Consider the following 16,381-nt stretch of genomic DNA (forward strand, 5'->3'; position numbering starts at 1 on the left):
CTTAGCGAGCCATCCACCAGCGCAGATACTCACACCTTGGGTTCTAGTGGTCAGTCAGTTGGGTTGGCACCTGGTGAGTCACCACACACAAGTGAGCACGTGCAGACGCTGGTGGCTGGAGCAGCTGTGGAGAGTCCGCGCTGGTGGGCGCAATCCTCTCCAGGTTCTGCTCAGCTGGATGCAGATGCTGAACCCCGGGGGCCATCCTTTAAAAGGAGAATGATCGAGGGACGGCAGCACCTTTGTGAGGTACTGGAACGCGTGCCACGCACACACTCCGCAATAGCGCAGAATTTAGAGGAGTCCAACTCCTGCATTAGTGGAATGGCGGCACAGGTAAGTGCGGGAATGTCTGCGATGGAGAAAAGGCTAGCCTTCGTTGAGCTACAAGCACGGCTCTCAAATGAGTCCATTCCGGTCCTGACAACGGTCGTTCGGACGCAGGCTGACCAACATTCTGCCGCCATAAACAGGCAGACAGAAACACTAGCACTGGCCTTACAAGGCATCACACATGTCCTCCAAACTGTTGTCCAGCAGAGTGGTAGGAGTGATATGCCCTCGCCCAGGGGAGGGATGATGGCGAAAGGGGACATGGAAGTGGGAACGCCACTCAAAGTGCTCCCACATCTCACCCGTTGCCCCCCCTCAACCAGTACCCACAATGCTGCCTCCTCTCCAGGTGGCCGAGTCTGCCCCTGCACAGGTGCAGGTGGAGCAGTTTTTGGAGGGGCCCTCACAGGCTCCAAAACCCAGAAGGCATAGGCCGAAAGCACCTAAGCAGTCAGGGCTTGAACATGAGCAACCTGTCACTGCCTCTGCTACAGCCACAGGGGATGCATCACGTAGAAGCGGTAGGAAGAGAAAGGCTAAGGTTTTGTGATCACGAAGGGTATGCACAAGGGCGTTGACAGACTCTCATGTTTTCCATTTATATTTGGTTTTTGTTATATTCACATTAAATGTTATCATTCTCACCACTACTGCCATGTCTTGCCCATTCTTGACTGGCCTTTGTGATAGAGCCCTTTCATGAGCTTCACCATGAATGGCAACACTTGATGCCACCCATTGGGTCACTTTACAGTGGGTGTATGTGTAGTTGCAGGTCTGTTTTGTGCAGGGGTTTGGGGGTGCTGGTGTTGGTGCTGCTCTTTCCAGGTGGTCTGACGACTGGACTCTTAACATTTTCTGATGTTAGGAGAACCGTTCACATATCAGTGACTCCCTGGCCTCAAGAGCAGCCAGGTGAGCCGCTGCTCTGGTCATGGGTTCGTCGTCCTCCTCCTCCTCCTCCTCAATGTGGATGGCAGATATGGATGGGGCTTCCTCAAGCAGCACCCTTCTCTGTTGTGCCATGTTGTGCAGTACACAACACAATATTATAATGCATCCCACTCTGTCTGGTGTGTATTGAAGCACTCCCTCAGAACGATCAAGGCACCTAAATCGCATCTTGAGCAGCCCTATAGCATGCTCAATTGTAGACCTGGTGGCGATGTGGCTGTTGTTGTATTGACGCTGTTGCTTGGTGATGGGGTTCCTTAGAGGTGTCATGAGCCACGTGTGCAGGGGGTATCCCTTGTCCCCAAGGAGCCAGCCCCTAAGGGTGCTCGGTGCGTGAAAGAGGCCCGGGATGTTGGATTCCCTCAGAATGAACGAATCATGACAGCTACTAGGGAATCTGGCGCACATGTGAAAGAATCTTTTGCAGTGATAACAAACGAGCTGAGCGTTGATGGAGTGATACCCCTTTCTGTTGATGAACAGTCTTGGCTCGTGTGGAGGTGATCAGATCGCTATATAGGTGCAATCGATTGCACCCTGCACCCGTGGGAAGCCAGCCAGAGTGGAATGCCGCTGCCGTCTCTGTCTGGCTGAGGTCCTCCGTGGGGAAGTTGACGTATTGCAAGGCCCTGCAACAAGCCGTCGGTGACCTGCCTTATGCACTTGTGTGCAGACGACTGAGAGACCCCGGTGATGTCCCTGATGGCACCCTGGAAGCGAAGAAGTTGAGGGCAGTGATGACTTTGACAGCAACAGGTAATAAGATGCCGCTCGGCCCAGCCGGGAGCAGCTCGGCACGAAGGAGGCTGCAGATGTCTGCAACCATCTGGCGACTCACTCTGAGCCTCCTTATGCACTTCTCCTCAGAGAGGTCCAGGAAGCTGAGCCTGTGTCTGTAGACCTTCTGGCGATGTTTGTGCCTCCTGCGATGTCACTCCCTCTGTTGTTGCCCTCTGTGCTCTTGTGCAGGTGCCTGTGGCGCAGCACTGTATTGTGGAGCTCCAAGTGGCGGAAGTGCACGCCATGCCTGGCGAGGATGGTGCTGTTGCTCGTCCTCGGATGTACTGGTGAGTGCAGCCATGGCGTCCCCCACGCCCCCCATCCTGATGGTGTCAGTTTGAGGGGGTCCGAAAAGTTGGTAAATATGTGTCAACAGAACAATTCTGAGTGGAAACTAAGAATTTTCAGTGTAAACACAAAGATCTCCCAGTCAAAAGTTTGTCTGAAAGACCAGAGTGCCCTGCTGCATTAACTCATCTTTTATCCCCATCTGTCAAACAAACATTTCAATGTCCAACTGGCTGCTGGCTGAAACACATCTCCTAAAACATGGAGTGTTTCCTACAGCACAGGAAACATGCTGAGGCTGAATGAAAATTGGTCCCCTGCCTCAATCACCATGAAATTAACTACTTCAAATACTTAAGATGTGGAGATGCCGGTGATGGACTGGGGTTAACAATTGTAAACAATTTTACAACACCAAGTTATAGTCTATAACTTGGTGTTGTAAAATTGTTTACAATCAAATACTTAAGCTATCTAAATAACTGTGTTAACTATCATCCCGCCGGCTTTAATTGCCGGTGGGACTTCTGCATTCGTGAGGCGCGCGCGCACACAGACGCGTCTGTAGGGAACCCGGAAGTCGACGGGTTGGAGCCGGCTTCCTCACCTCGTGATTTCCCCGATTTTCGGAGCACCCACACTTCAGCTTGAAAATCAAGCCCATGCAGTCAGGTTCCACATGTACATTGACGACGCCCAGCTCTAGCTCTCCACCACCTCTTGTGTTTTCAGACTGCTTGCCTGACATCCTGGATGAGCTGGAATTTCCTCCAGTTATACATTGGTCAGACTGAAGTCATTATCTTTGGTCCCCGCCACAAACTTCGTACCCTCGCCATTGATCCCGTCCCCCTCCCTGGTGAATGTCTCAGATTGAACCAGATTGTTCTCGGCGTCCTATTGACCCCAAGATGAGTTTCCAATCCCATTACCTGTCCATCACAAAGTCTGTCCGTTTCTACTCCTGTAACATTGCTTGTCTCTAACCCTGCCTCAACCCATCTGCTGCTGCTGAAACCCTCATCCATGCCTTTCACCTCCAGGCTTGACTATTCCAATGCTCTCGTGGCTGGCCTCCCATCTTCCACCCCCCACCCTCCATAAACTTCTGCTCATCCAAAACTCTTCTGCCTGTATCCTATTCCACACCAAGTCACAGTCACCCATCACCCATGTGCTCGCCGACATACATTGGCTCCTGGTCCCCCAATGCCTCAAATTTAAAATTCTCATTCTCGTGTTCAAATCCCTTCATGATCTCATCTCTTCCTATCTTTGTTACCTTCTCCAGTCCTACAACCCTCTGCGCACTTTGTGTTCCTCCAACTCTGGCCTCTTTTGCATCCTGAAATACCTTCGCCCCATTATTGACGACCATGACTTCTGCTGTTTAGGCTCTAAGCTCTGAAATTCTCTCCCTACACCTCTCAACCTCCCTCTCCTCCTTTAAGACCCTCCTTAAAATCCATGTCTTTGACCAATCTTTTAGTCGCCCCTTCTAATATTTCCTTCTTTGGCTTGGTGTTGAATTTTGTATGATTACACTTTTTTGTGAAGCGCTTTGGGATGTTAAAGGCGCAGGTAAATTCCACTTGTTGTTGTCTAATGACGAAGTAGTGGTTATCTTCCTTGAAGTTGGGGGGGGGGGCGGTAACTGGGGCATCTCTGGGGGATGAAGTGGTTCCAAGATTATCTGCCTAGCAATGAAAGTTCAGAACTATGTAACAGACTTGGTAATTCAGTACCTAAGCCAGGCTGGTCTGTAGTACTCCAGAGCACTGTTAATAACAGTCTGACTCACTAATGGAATCTGGAGGGGTAGACCTGGCTGAGATTCCTCCTACTCAGTTTCAGATTACTCTGCAAACCAATGTCCTAATGGGTGGGGTGTGGTCCTAGCTGGACAAGCAGTGGGATGCTTACCAATGCTCCATAATGGTAATCTGTGTGATTTAAGGTGGTTAAACATCATCAGTACTCCTGTATACACTTGGGGGTTTCCAAGCTTTGGCCTGACAATCTATACCTAAGCTCCTGGGCTTGTATCCCTGTGGGAAAAGAATATGCAAACAGAAATTCTACATGTCTAGATTTCTCAGTAGTTTGGTTCAAAGATTCTTAAGCATGGTGATGAGTTTCCCTACATGTCGGATACCCAGCTAACCCAAAAAAAATTGATCCATAATCAATATTTTAGTACTCATTAAGGGAGGCAAACATTCTTGATTTCATGTATACTACAAGAAATGTAGCTGTATTTTTTGTTCAGTGACAACTGGATGATTCTCCATGCTCACTGCTTGTATGTATGGACAGCGAGAGGGAAGGGGTAGAGTAGAAAATGGCTTTAAAAAGGGCAAGCAACTAAATAAAATGAGAGGAACAATGATTCTGTACGTATAATCAGTAGCTAAAAAATACAGATGATAACACTCAGCAAAACAGCAGGAATTCATTTACTGGTCACATGGCAAGTTAGCTTCATTTTAAGCCTTTTAACGGTCCATAATTGAAGATTTACTGATTTTAAAGCTGGTCCTTACACTTGCCTATTTACCAGAAACAGTCCTACTTACAATTCCTCTCATTTCAATTGAATTCTGATTTTGTGTTCAAGGTTGACATTTGCTTACAACCTAAGTGCCAGTCTGTCAGTCACAGTGACATCCATCTTGCAGTGCTGATTTCCTGGCTCTGTGACTGTTGGAGGAGAGGAGGAATCAGTTTGACAAGACTGACATTGTCACAACTGATACTCCTGGCATCACAATGGCATTCTTTTAGAAATAAGGCAGGCATTGAGAAATACAATCTGCTTTAAACATAAAAATAAGCTGCAAATGAAATGTGCTCAAAACATAACGTTTGGTATGCAGCTGAGTTTGTTGATGCTGTTTAAAGCACAAGTGTTGCAAATTATAAGGTATTGCAGCCTAAAAATAGATTTGTGACAATGTAAATACGCAATGTACCAGTTACTCTGATAAGTGGATATCTTTTTCTGCAAATCAATGATTTTGTGATTGCATTCTCCAGAACTGCTTGAACTACTGATGTCCAGCTGATGTGTTAGCTGTTCCCATCTGTTAGTTGCTAGACCTTGTATATTTTTTTTAATTCAGTAACTAAATTTAAAGGGGTGTTACTTCCAATCTAGATTTTTGCATCAGCTACAAGATAAAGTTAACTGGTCTAACTGATTGCTGGAATTTTGGTGTACAATGGTCGCTGTATTTTGTTTATATATTTATAACTAACATGAAGCTTTTTAAAATTTGTGTGTAATATATCTGAGAACTGAGGAAAGGCCAGTGGATTAAAGAATGAGATCATTGGGTCAGTCTCTTTAATTGACCTGTCAGTTCTATTTGCCTGCTTTGTACAAACACAACTTCAATTTTTGCTGCATGTCAAGTCTTCTATTTTTTAAGGAATTCTACTTAGAACCTATTAAAATATTTGGAGATGGTACTGCTGTTGACTTTGGTTGATAACTCTTAGCTGTGTGATGCAATGTGTTTGAGGGTAGCTTCAGTCAGTTAGTCAGAGTGCCAGATCTGATTAAATCAAATTTCTGCACTAAATCACAACTCCAGAGAGCAATAACCTGAATTGTGCTCCTCAGGCCACAAAGAGAACAATAATCTGGATTCTGCCAGGTCACCAGGAAGGCAACACCTTCAGTCTGTGTCATGGCATCAGGGAGTGCAATATCCTGGAGTTTGTTAAATGACTAGAAGGTCTGTGTGTCACGTGACAAGGAGAGCAATATCCTGATATTAAAAAAAGGGAGAGAAGGGTAAATCTAGTAACTATAGACCAGTTAGTCTAATGTTAGCTGTGGGCAAACTCTTAGAATCCATAATTTAAGATAACATTAGTGAGCATTTAGAAAAGCATAGGTTAATCAAGGACAGCTACCATGTATTTGTTAAAGGCAAGTCATGTTTGATAAATTCAACATGTTTTTGAAGAAGTGACTGATGGTCTAGATAGAGGGAATGTAGTAGATGTAGTGTTTATGGGTTTTTGAAAAGCATTTGCTGTGGTGCCTCATAAGGGGCTTGTTAGGAAAATTCAGCCATGAAAGAGAAAAATAGCAACAATGATAGAAAGTTGGTTGATGGACAGGGAAGAAATGAGATAAGATAAATAGGTGTTGGGGCTGGAGCCTGGCACTCCTCTGCTGGACTTTCTGGAGCCTCAAACATGACGGGAACTCTAGATGTACCTCTGGTGACATGGGCGCTCATCATTTGAAGTCAACAAGGAAAAAGTCTGCTATTGTCAATGGCAAAGGTTCCTGGTGGGTGCAATCCCAGTGAAGTGCCAGTGTCACTGAACAACAGATTTTCAGGACCTATATGTTGAAAAATTGAAAGTAATCTTCTTTGGGACTTGCACCAACTATGATGTGACCACTGTTGTTCTGTTGAAACACTTCAAATTGTCACATTTTTTGCCTATGTTTTTGGATATAGGCAAAGTGTTCAAACAAACAAAATAAACAGAAGAGACTCTAGTCTGCTCTAGAATTCACTGTCAGTTGCAGGTTAACTAGGCTGGTCACAGACACTAGAAGCCGTTACTATTATACTCCACTCTGTCAGCTCCCACAGCTGTCTGACTGTTGTCACTCTTTCATTCTGGTCTTCTCATTCACCTTGATCATTTCTCCACTGGAACTCATTCCACCAGTTTCCGAGTGTACTGTTCTTCAGTCACATAGCAGATACGTCCTGCTCAGTAAAATCTTCTTGTTGAAACATGCTCAATAACTGTACATAGCCCACTCTTTTTCTGCTTATGTTTCTTTATCAGGATCAGCTCTCAGCATAGTACAGAAGTGTCGGCTAGACAGTAGCCTTATACAGTCTCCTTTTCACATCCCATAATATGACTTGCATCCTCCAGAATAGTTTCTGTAGTCTGCCAAAAACAATTCCAGCTAGTGCAATGCCTCGCCACCTCTTTCTCACATCTTCCTTCATCCAGCTGTTACTTTTACTTTCTCACCATCAATGTCAACATTCTATACTCTCTTCGTCATTCTATACTCTCTTCGTCGTTCTATTGGTAAAGTCTTGGTCTTTGGAAAGCTGATGTTGATTCCTCACTTTGTTCCTTCAGCAACAAGCTCTTTTAGTCGTCATGATGGCAGCCAAGGATCCATTGGAAAGGGAGTTAAAAATTTGCTGGGAGCCTTGAATAGGCATCTTCAGGACAAATAATTTTGAGTAGCAAACTAAAATGATCAGCTTGCTTTGTATCGGATTTATTCAATTATAGAACAAAAAAGAAGACAACTGAGATAAGTGATAAACTTTCTTTCTGCTCCTAGTCAAACATGTTCTCTTAGAAGCAGAGATGCTGCTCTTAGCAGTTTGCCCAGCGGAACCCAAACTTGGTTCCTAATAGCAAGCATTATTACAAAGTTAGCTCAATCGTTTGGGGGAGAGAGTGGAGTAAAGTGATCAAGAGGAAGAGTACAATTTTTCTTCTCTGTTACTCCCTTTCTATGATGTGGAGATGCCGGTGATGGACTGGGGTGGACAAATGTAAGGAGTCGCACAACACCAGGTTATAGTCCAACAGCTTTATTTGAAATCACAAGCTTTCAGAGCTTTGCTCCTTCGTCAGGTGAGTGAAGGGTTCCATAAAGGCACAGCATATATAGTCAGAGAACAATGCCTGGTGATTACAGATAATCTTTCTAACTGCCCTTTATCACACCTCGGCAGAGAGATAATCAGAACAATCAAAGGGGTGGATGGTGTTCCGACAGGTTAGTCAGGGAAACATTACATCCAAGAATACTGAATACACAAGGGGTCAAATCACAAAGACAGAGACAGAGAGAGAAAATGACCAGTTGTGTTAAAAACAGATAACTTTTTTTCGCTGGTGGGGTTACATGTAGCGTGACATGAACCCAAGATCCCGGTTGAGGCCGTCCTCATGGTTGCGGAACTTGGCTATCAATTTCTGCTTGGCGATTTTGCGTTGTCGTGCGTCTCGAAGGCCGCCTTGGAGAACGCTTACCCGAAGATCGGAGGCTGAATGTCCTTGACTGCTGAAGAAGATTTTACTCCTGTGACTCGGCCAACGTTGTCTATCTCATACGTTGCAGGAAAGGATGCCCCGGAGCATGGTACATCGGCGAGACCATGCAGACACTGCGACAACGGATGAACGGACACCGCACAACAATCGCCAGACAGGAGGGTTCCTTCCCAGTCGGGGAACTCTTCAGCAGTCAAGGACATTCAGCCTCCGATCTTCGGGTAAGCGTTCTCCAAGGCGGCCTTCGAGACGCACGACAACGCAAAATCGCCAAGCAGAAATTGATAGCCAAGTTCCGCACCCATGAGGACGGCCTCAACCGGGATCTTGGGTGCATGTCACGCTACATGTAACCCCACCAGCGAAAAAAAGTTCTCTGTTTTTAATACAACTGGTCATTCTCTCTCTCTGTCTTTCTGGTCTCTCTCTCTCTGTCTTTGTGATTTGACCCCTTGTGTGTTCAGTATTCGTGGATGTAATGTTTCCCTGACTAACCTGTCTGAACACCATCCACTCCTTTGATTGCTGTGATTATCTCTCTGCCGAGGTGTGATAAAGGGCAGTTAGAAAGATTATCTGTAATCACCAGGCATTGTTCTCTGACTATATATGCTGTGCCTTTATGGAACCCTTCACTCACCTGACGAAGGAGCAAAGCTCCGAAAACTTGTGATTTCAAATAAAGCTGTTGGACTATAACCTGGTGTTGTGCGACTCCTTACATTACTCCCTTTCTACTCACGTTTGTATTTCCGAAAGTATACCAGTAGGAAAGCAATATTATGAATACTACTGAATCTATACAGTCGCTTCCTCCCAGGCTTAGATGCTCATCCTGAAGCCTACATAAAAAATGTTGTCAGCGAGATCGGGTGGTTAAATAACCTGGGAAATTTTACTGCCCACCTGCCATAGGGTTAAAATCATCCCCCAAAATGTGAAGTAAATTAGTTCAGAGAACTACAGCTCCATGATCTTTAGGAGAAGTTCTCGACTCAAGAGCAGAGCACTTGAATTTACTAAGTATTATTAAGTATGGGAAGTAAAAAGTTTTGAAAGACACAGCAGAGTACATGGGCATGATTTTAACATGGCGGCGGGAAGTCAGCGGGTGGGTGAATAGTCGCGTGGGAAACCCGGAAAACTTCTCTGCGTGTCGGCTTAAGCGATTGCAACTAAATTGAAGGCCTTTAATGTTCGGGGTTTCGTGTCTCAAAGCTGTGCAGCGGGCGTACTGCACACCCGAATGCCATGATGGGAACTGGAGTATTTAAAGGGCCATTGCAACCATTGACTTTGAAGGAGCAAGGAAGAAAATTGAAAAATGCAGCAACACAGGTCTAAGGCAGCACCCCGTTTTAGCGACTTCTCTCTTGAGTTGCTACTGGCTGGTGTCAGGAGCAGGAGGGAAATACTATACCCAGCTGACCAGAGGAAGTGACCTGCTGCTGCCACCAAGAAGGCCTGGCTGGAGGTGGCAGAGGAGATCAGCAGCAGGAGCACGGTGGCAAGGTCATGGATGCAATGTAGGAAGTGCTTTAATGACCTAACCAGATCAGGAAAAGTGAGTACAGTTACTGATTCACCTACATCCTATGGTGTACTTTACCCCCCCACCCCCACTTTTGTTCTGCAAAGCGTACTCCATCACATCACTCCTCACACCCACTTAAGTCTCATCATCAACTTACCTTCACTTTCTGTGCACTTCCTTACCTCTCCATTTGTGAACCCACCACTCCCCCCTCGCCCCAAACCTGATGCAATGTCATGAATCTGTCTGATAATCACCCTCTGATGCATCTGCTTCACTGTCAGCCTCACCCAAAGCAATGCATCCATCGGGTGACCCCGTCACCCTCACTCACTCTCACGTCTGTTCTTTCTCCCCTTATAGAAGAGAGCACAAAATGCACGGGAGAGGGGTAGGTCTTGTTGAGGCCCAACAGAAATAGTACCCTGACATGCAGAGGATGAGGCCTTGGACTTCAGCCGCACAGTTGAATGCCTAGCCGTCGGAGATGGCGAGACTGGCAACCTGCAAACGGCTGGTGACAGAACTTTAACATCCTTCATACACATCATGAATTGTTATCGATGATTGACCTGTTGCACACCTCAGTATGCCCATTGGAAACTAATTTCTGCAATGATTTTTTAAGAATGCTTTATGTTCTCTTCCTGGGCTTTCACAGATTGTTGATGAGGTGGGTGCCATGGAAGAAGGCGATTCCTCAGAGGAGCTCAATTCCTCTCAGGGCAACCATCACATCACATGCAGCCAAGCACCAGTGCAGAAACTGGCACTTTGGTGGGTCCTGTTAGACAGACAGTTGGGTTGTCACCTGGTGACTCCACAATCACAAGTCAGCATGAGCAGACACTGGTGGCAGGGGCAACTGTGGAGAGTCCACGTCGGGGGGCGCACTCCTTTCCAAGCTCTGTTCAGCTGGACCCAGATGATGAACCCCGGGGGACATTGTTGAGAGAATGACTGAGGTACAACTCCACCATTGTGAGCTAATGGAAAAGGTGACACACACTCTCTCCACAATAGCAGAGAGAGGAGTCCAAATCCGTTGCTAGTGGATTGGTAAGTGCAGGAATATCTTCGATGGAGAGAGTGGCAGCCTCCATTGAGTTTCAAGCACGGTTCTCAAATGAGTCCATGCAGGCCATGACAACGACCGCGCGGACCCTGGATGTTAACATGTTTGCCGCCTTAAACAGGCAGACAGGAACTTCATCCATGGCCTTAGAAGGCGTCACATCTCCTCGCCAGCCTGCTGTCCAGCAAAGCGGTGGGAGCGATGTTGCACTGGCCCGGGAGAGGGATGATGATGAAAGTGGACATGGAAGTGGGGGCTCCACTCAAAGTGCTCCCACGTCTCACCCGTTGCCCCCTCCTCAACCAGTACCCGCAATGCTGCCTCCTCTCCCAATGGCCGAGTCTGCCCCTGCACAGGTGCAGATGGAGCAGTCTTTGGCGGGGCCCACACAGGCTCCAAAACCCAGAGGGCATCGGCCAAAAGGATCTAAGCAGTCCGGGCATGAATCACGGCAACCTGCCACTACCTCTGCTAAGGTTTTGTAATCACTAAGGGTGTCTGATGGAATGTCATGACATATTTATATTTGTTTTTTATCAAATGTTATGATTCTCACCACCACTGCCATGTCTTGTCCATTCTTGAGTCCCTTTTGTGAAAGCGCCCTTTCATGTGCTTCATCATGAACGTCAAGATATGATGCCACCCATTGGGCGCATGTACAATGGGTGTATGTGTGGTTGAAGGACTGTTTTGTGCAAATGGAAGGATGTGGGGTTGGGGGGGGTGGTGGGCTGATGATGGTGGTGGTTGTGGTTGTTCCAGGCGATCTGAGTAGTTGCTGATCTGAGTAGTTCACTATCTTCAGTTTGCAGATCTCATTATGGCATCACGAGCAGCCATGTGCGCCGCTGTTCTGGCGATGGGCTCCTCATCCTCCTCCTCCTCCTCCTCATCCTCATTGTCTTCTTCAATGTTTCTGGCGGATGAGGATGCTTCATGAGCACATTCGAGCTCTTCCATCTGTGAACCTCTCTGCTGAGTGATGTTGTGCAGGATGCAACACACGACTATTATTTTGCACCCCCTCACAGGTGAGTACTGAAGGACTCCCCCAGATCGAGGCACCCGAAGCGCATCTTCAGCATTCCTATGGCTTGTTCAATGACAGACCTAGTAGTGATGTGACTGTCGTACCACTGCAGTGCCTCGCTGGTGGGGTTTCACACAGGTGACATGAGCCATGTCTGCAGGGGGTATCCCTTATCTCCAAGGAGCCAGCCCTTAAGACTGTCTTGTGTGTGGAGGAGGGCCGGGATGTTGGACTCACGCAGAATGAAGGAATCATGGCATCTGCCAGGGAATTTGGTACACACCTGCAGAAACCTCCTCTGGTAGTCACAAACCAGCTGTGCATTGATGGAGTGATATCCTTTTCGGTTGATGAACAGTCCTGGCTCATGTGCAAGTCCTCGGATTGCGACGTGTGTGCAATCAGTTGCGCCCTGCACCTGTGGGAAGCCAGCCAGAGAGTTGAAACCCACTGCCTTCTCAGTCTGGCTGATGTCGTATTGGGAAGTTAACATTGTCAGATGTCCTGGGAAACAAGCGATCTGTCACCTGTCGTATACACTTATGTGCAGACAACTGAGAGATGTATCCTGGCGATGTCACCGGTGGTGCCCTGGAAGGAATCGGAGGCGAAAAAATTGAGGGCAGTGGTGACTTTAACTGCAACGGGCAATAAATGGCTACCTGGTCTGGCCGGGAGCAGCTCTGCATGAAGGAGCCTGCAGATATCTGCGACCACCTGGTGACTCAATCTCAGCCTGCGTAGGCAGTGCTCCTCAGAGAGGTCCAGGAAGCTCAGCCACTGCCTGTACACCCTCTCGTGGGTAGTGCCTCCTGCGACTTTGGTCCCTCTGTTGGTCCCCCCTCTGCTTTTCTCCAGGTCCTGGTTGCGCACCTCTGTCTTGTGCACCTGCAACTCCCAGAACTGCACGCTGTGCCTGCTGTGGATGGTGATGTATCTCCTCCTCAGATGTACTGTTGAATAAATCCATTTTGCCCCCCATCCTAATGTCAGTTTGACAGAGTCCAAAATGTAGGAAAATTTGTCTGAACACAAGAATTCTCAGTGTGAACAAAAAATCTCAGTCTAAACGCAAAGATTTGTCTGAGAGAACTAAATGCCCTACTGCAAAAACTCACCTTTTATTCACGTGTCAATCACTGGTTTAAAGGTCCAAATGCAGGTCAACTTGCCTTCGTTTCCATGGCGTGTTTCAGAGGCCATGGGAGACACGTTCAGGGAAAGTTAAAATGGTTTGTGTGGCTCAATACACAAACGGGACTTCCGGGTGTCACTAGTGCACGCACACATCCAAATGCAAACCCAGAAGTGGACGTGTTGGAGCCGGGATGCGGTCCCGCTCCGATTTCCTGTTTTTTTCACCACCCACCAGCCCCCAACCCACCCATTCTTGGGCCTTAAAATTACCCCCCATGTCTCCTGCTGATGAAGTGAATATTATGTGTAAATCCTTGCATGTCCACTGTGTGTTGCTGTTGTGTTTATGTAATTTAGAGCTGCAATGTTGATTGTAACCAGTCTTTAAATCTAATATTTTATTATTTTAGACTAATCAAAGCAATTATAGTTATCACTGACTAGGACATATATGTTTTAGTAACACAATCATGGAAGAATTGTTAACTAGATAAGAACTTTTAAAATGGAAATGTTTCAATTTCGCTACCTAATGAGTTACTGCACTTTAAAGTAGTTCAGTAGAAAGGAAAAGTGGGTGTGGCCTATAACGGGTGACTGATCCGATACCATCAGTTTTCCACCCCTGCCGAAGTTGAAAGTTACCCCCGCTGTATCTAAAGTGCTTTGGGACATTTCTGAGAAACAAGATAAGGTGCTACATAAATGTAGTCTCTTTCTTTCATTCATTCACTTTGCCATTTCATTTTTAATCATTTTACAAATTGAATAAAACCTGAAATTTATTAGATACAATGATCATTTCAGCAGCCCAAACACTCATACTAAAATGGTCAGACATCTCAATTTGATAGCTTTGTGTTAGTGTCATAGTAATTTGTTTTGGGAGAGCTTAGTGTCCCAGTTTCAATTGAGCATCCAACATATTTTCATTAAAATATTTTTAAGTATATTAAACTATACTTTGAACATAACCATCTTCCCACATCTAAGCAAAAGTCATAGAAGAAGACAGGTTGTATGATTTACAGATCAGATTTGTTACTTTATCACATTGGTTGTCTGCATTCCCTTTCCCAATTTATCTTAAAGTTCTTTCTCTAGAAGCAACAAGCCTCCATTATCCTATTCCTGGAATTTCAAACTAGAATGAATTATTTTCATTAATCTGAAATTGAGTCTTCTAATTGTACATGCCAAAATAAACACATACGCACTATAGGCACCAAAGCTGCTGCAGGCCACAGAAGACAATAATTAAAAATGTGGACATTGAACTGGGTATTATTCCAAAAATGCCAACATTGTTTAGACAGCAGTTCAGGAATGCAGATCTTAGAATGGTTTGGCCCACAGTCTATGAATGCAGATTTTGGATTGAACTGGAGTCCAAAACTGCAGGTCTTGGATTGGACAGTAATCCGGGAATCAAGACCTCAGATTGAACAGCAGTCCAAGAAGGTAGAGAGATTGTAAGGTACCGCAGTGCAAAAAGGCAGAGTGTTGATTCAGTCTAAGAATGCAGACTTGGAGTGGACAGCAATCTAAGAAAGCAGACCTTGAGTTGGATTGGACAGCAATCTAAAAATGTAGCCTTTTTAATAAACAGTAGTCCATTAGTGAAGCATGATTTTCAAATCAGTTTTGTTATTTTATCACCAGTCAGATGACTATAGTCTGTGACAAATGTACCTACACATGTATCTACAAAAGCATGATGGAAGTACTTTAAGCTGAACCACTGAGCTATGTGTGGGTATTAAAGTATTAAACATTTCTTAAATATCATAAAGTATTACCTTTCTTGCATAGGTGGGTGTTGTATCCAGCTGTTAAATCTTGGATCATACCGGCTGACAAAGTTAGTGCTATGTTTCCCTGTTTTAATAAAAAGCATCAGTGAATTAAACACAGTCCAGAGCTAAATTATGATATTCTAAGGTACTTGGAATTTTTAACAGAAAAATGTTTTTCCTGTTACATCATCAAAATCCCATTCATTTCCCAGAACTTAGTAAAGAGGTCAACTAATACATCGAATCACAGGATGGTTACAGCACAGAAAGAGGCCATTCGGCCCAGAGAACCCATGCCGGCCTTTTGTAACAGCAATCCACTTAGTCCCATTCCCCTGCTCTTTCCCTGTAGCCCTGCAAATATTTTCCCTTCAAGTATTTATCCGATTCCTTTTTGAAAGCCACGATTGAATCTGCTTTCACCACCCTTTCAGGCAGTACATTCCAGATCATAACTACTCGCTGCATAAAAAAGATTTTCCTCATGTCGCTGCCAATCACCTTAAATCTGTGTCCTCTGGTTCTCGACCCTTCCGCCAATGGGAACAGTTTTTCTTTATTTACTTTATCTAAACCCTTCATGATTTTGAACACTTCTATCAAATCTCCTCTTAGCCTTTTCTGTTCTAAGGAGAACAACCCCAGCTTCTCCAGTCTCTCCACGTAACTGAAGTCCTTCATCCCTGGAATCGTTCTAGTAAATCTCTGCTGCACCCTCTCTAAGGCCTTCACATCCTTCCTAAAGTGCGCTGTCCAGAATTGGACATAATACTCCAGTTGTGATCGAACCAGTGTTTTATAAAGGTTCAACATTACTCCCTTGTACTCTGTGCCTCTATTTATAAAGCCCACGACCCCTTATGCTTTTTTTAATTGCTTTCTCTACCTGTCCTGTCACCTTCAAAGATTTATGCACATATTCCTCCGGGTCTCTCTGTTGCTGCATCCCCTTTGGAATTGTACCATTTAGTTTATATTGTCTCTCCTCATTCTTCCTGCCAAAATATATCGCTTTGCACTTCTCTGCGTTAAATTTCATCTACCATGTGTCCGCCCATACCACCAACCTGTCTATGTCCTCTTGAAGTCATTTACTATCCTCCTCATTGTTTACTACACTTCCAAGTTTTGTGTCATCTGCAAATTTTGAAATTGTGCCCTATACACCCAAGTCCAAGTCATTAATATATATCAAAAAAAGCAGTGGTCCCAGTACCGACCCATGGGGAACACTACCTCCCTCCAGTCTGAAAAACAACCGTTCACCACGACTCTCTCATAGAATCATAGAAAGGTTACAGCATGGAAGGAGGCCATTCAGCCCATCGAGTCCATGCCGGCTCTATGCAAGAGCAATCCAGCTAGTCCCACTCCCCCGCCCTATGTCG

The 16,381-nt window shown here is 45.6% G+C and overlaps 1 protein-coding gene across 1 annotated transcript in view; it reads right to left on the reverse strand.

The window, feature by feature from the left end:
• klhl14 (kelch-like family member 14) overlaps positions 1–16,381 on the reverse strand; it is a 95,143-nt gene that overhangs the window by 23,910 nt on the left and 54,852 nt on the right. Inside the window, exon 5 of the mRNA XM_067975471.1 lies at positions 14,997–15,075. Within this exon, the coding sequence (XP_067831572.1) occupies positions 14,997–15,075 (79 nt within the window). The remainder of the gene's footprint in view (positions 1–14,996; positions 15,076–16,381) is intronic.

Source organism: Heptranchias perlo, chromosome 3 (genome assembly GCF_035084215.1).
Source record: "Heptranchias perlo isolate sHepPer1 chromosome 3, sHepPer1.hap1, whole genome shotgun sequence".
Classification (NCBI taxonomy): Eukaryota; Metazoa; Chordata; class Chondrichthyes; order Hexanchiformes; family Hexanchidae; genus Heptranchias; species Heptranchias perlo.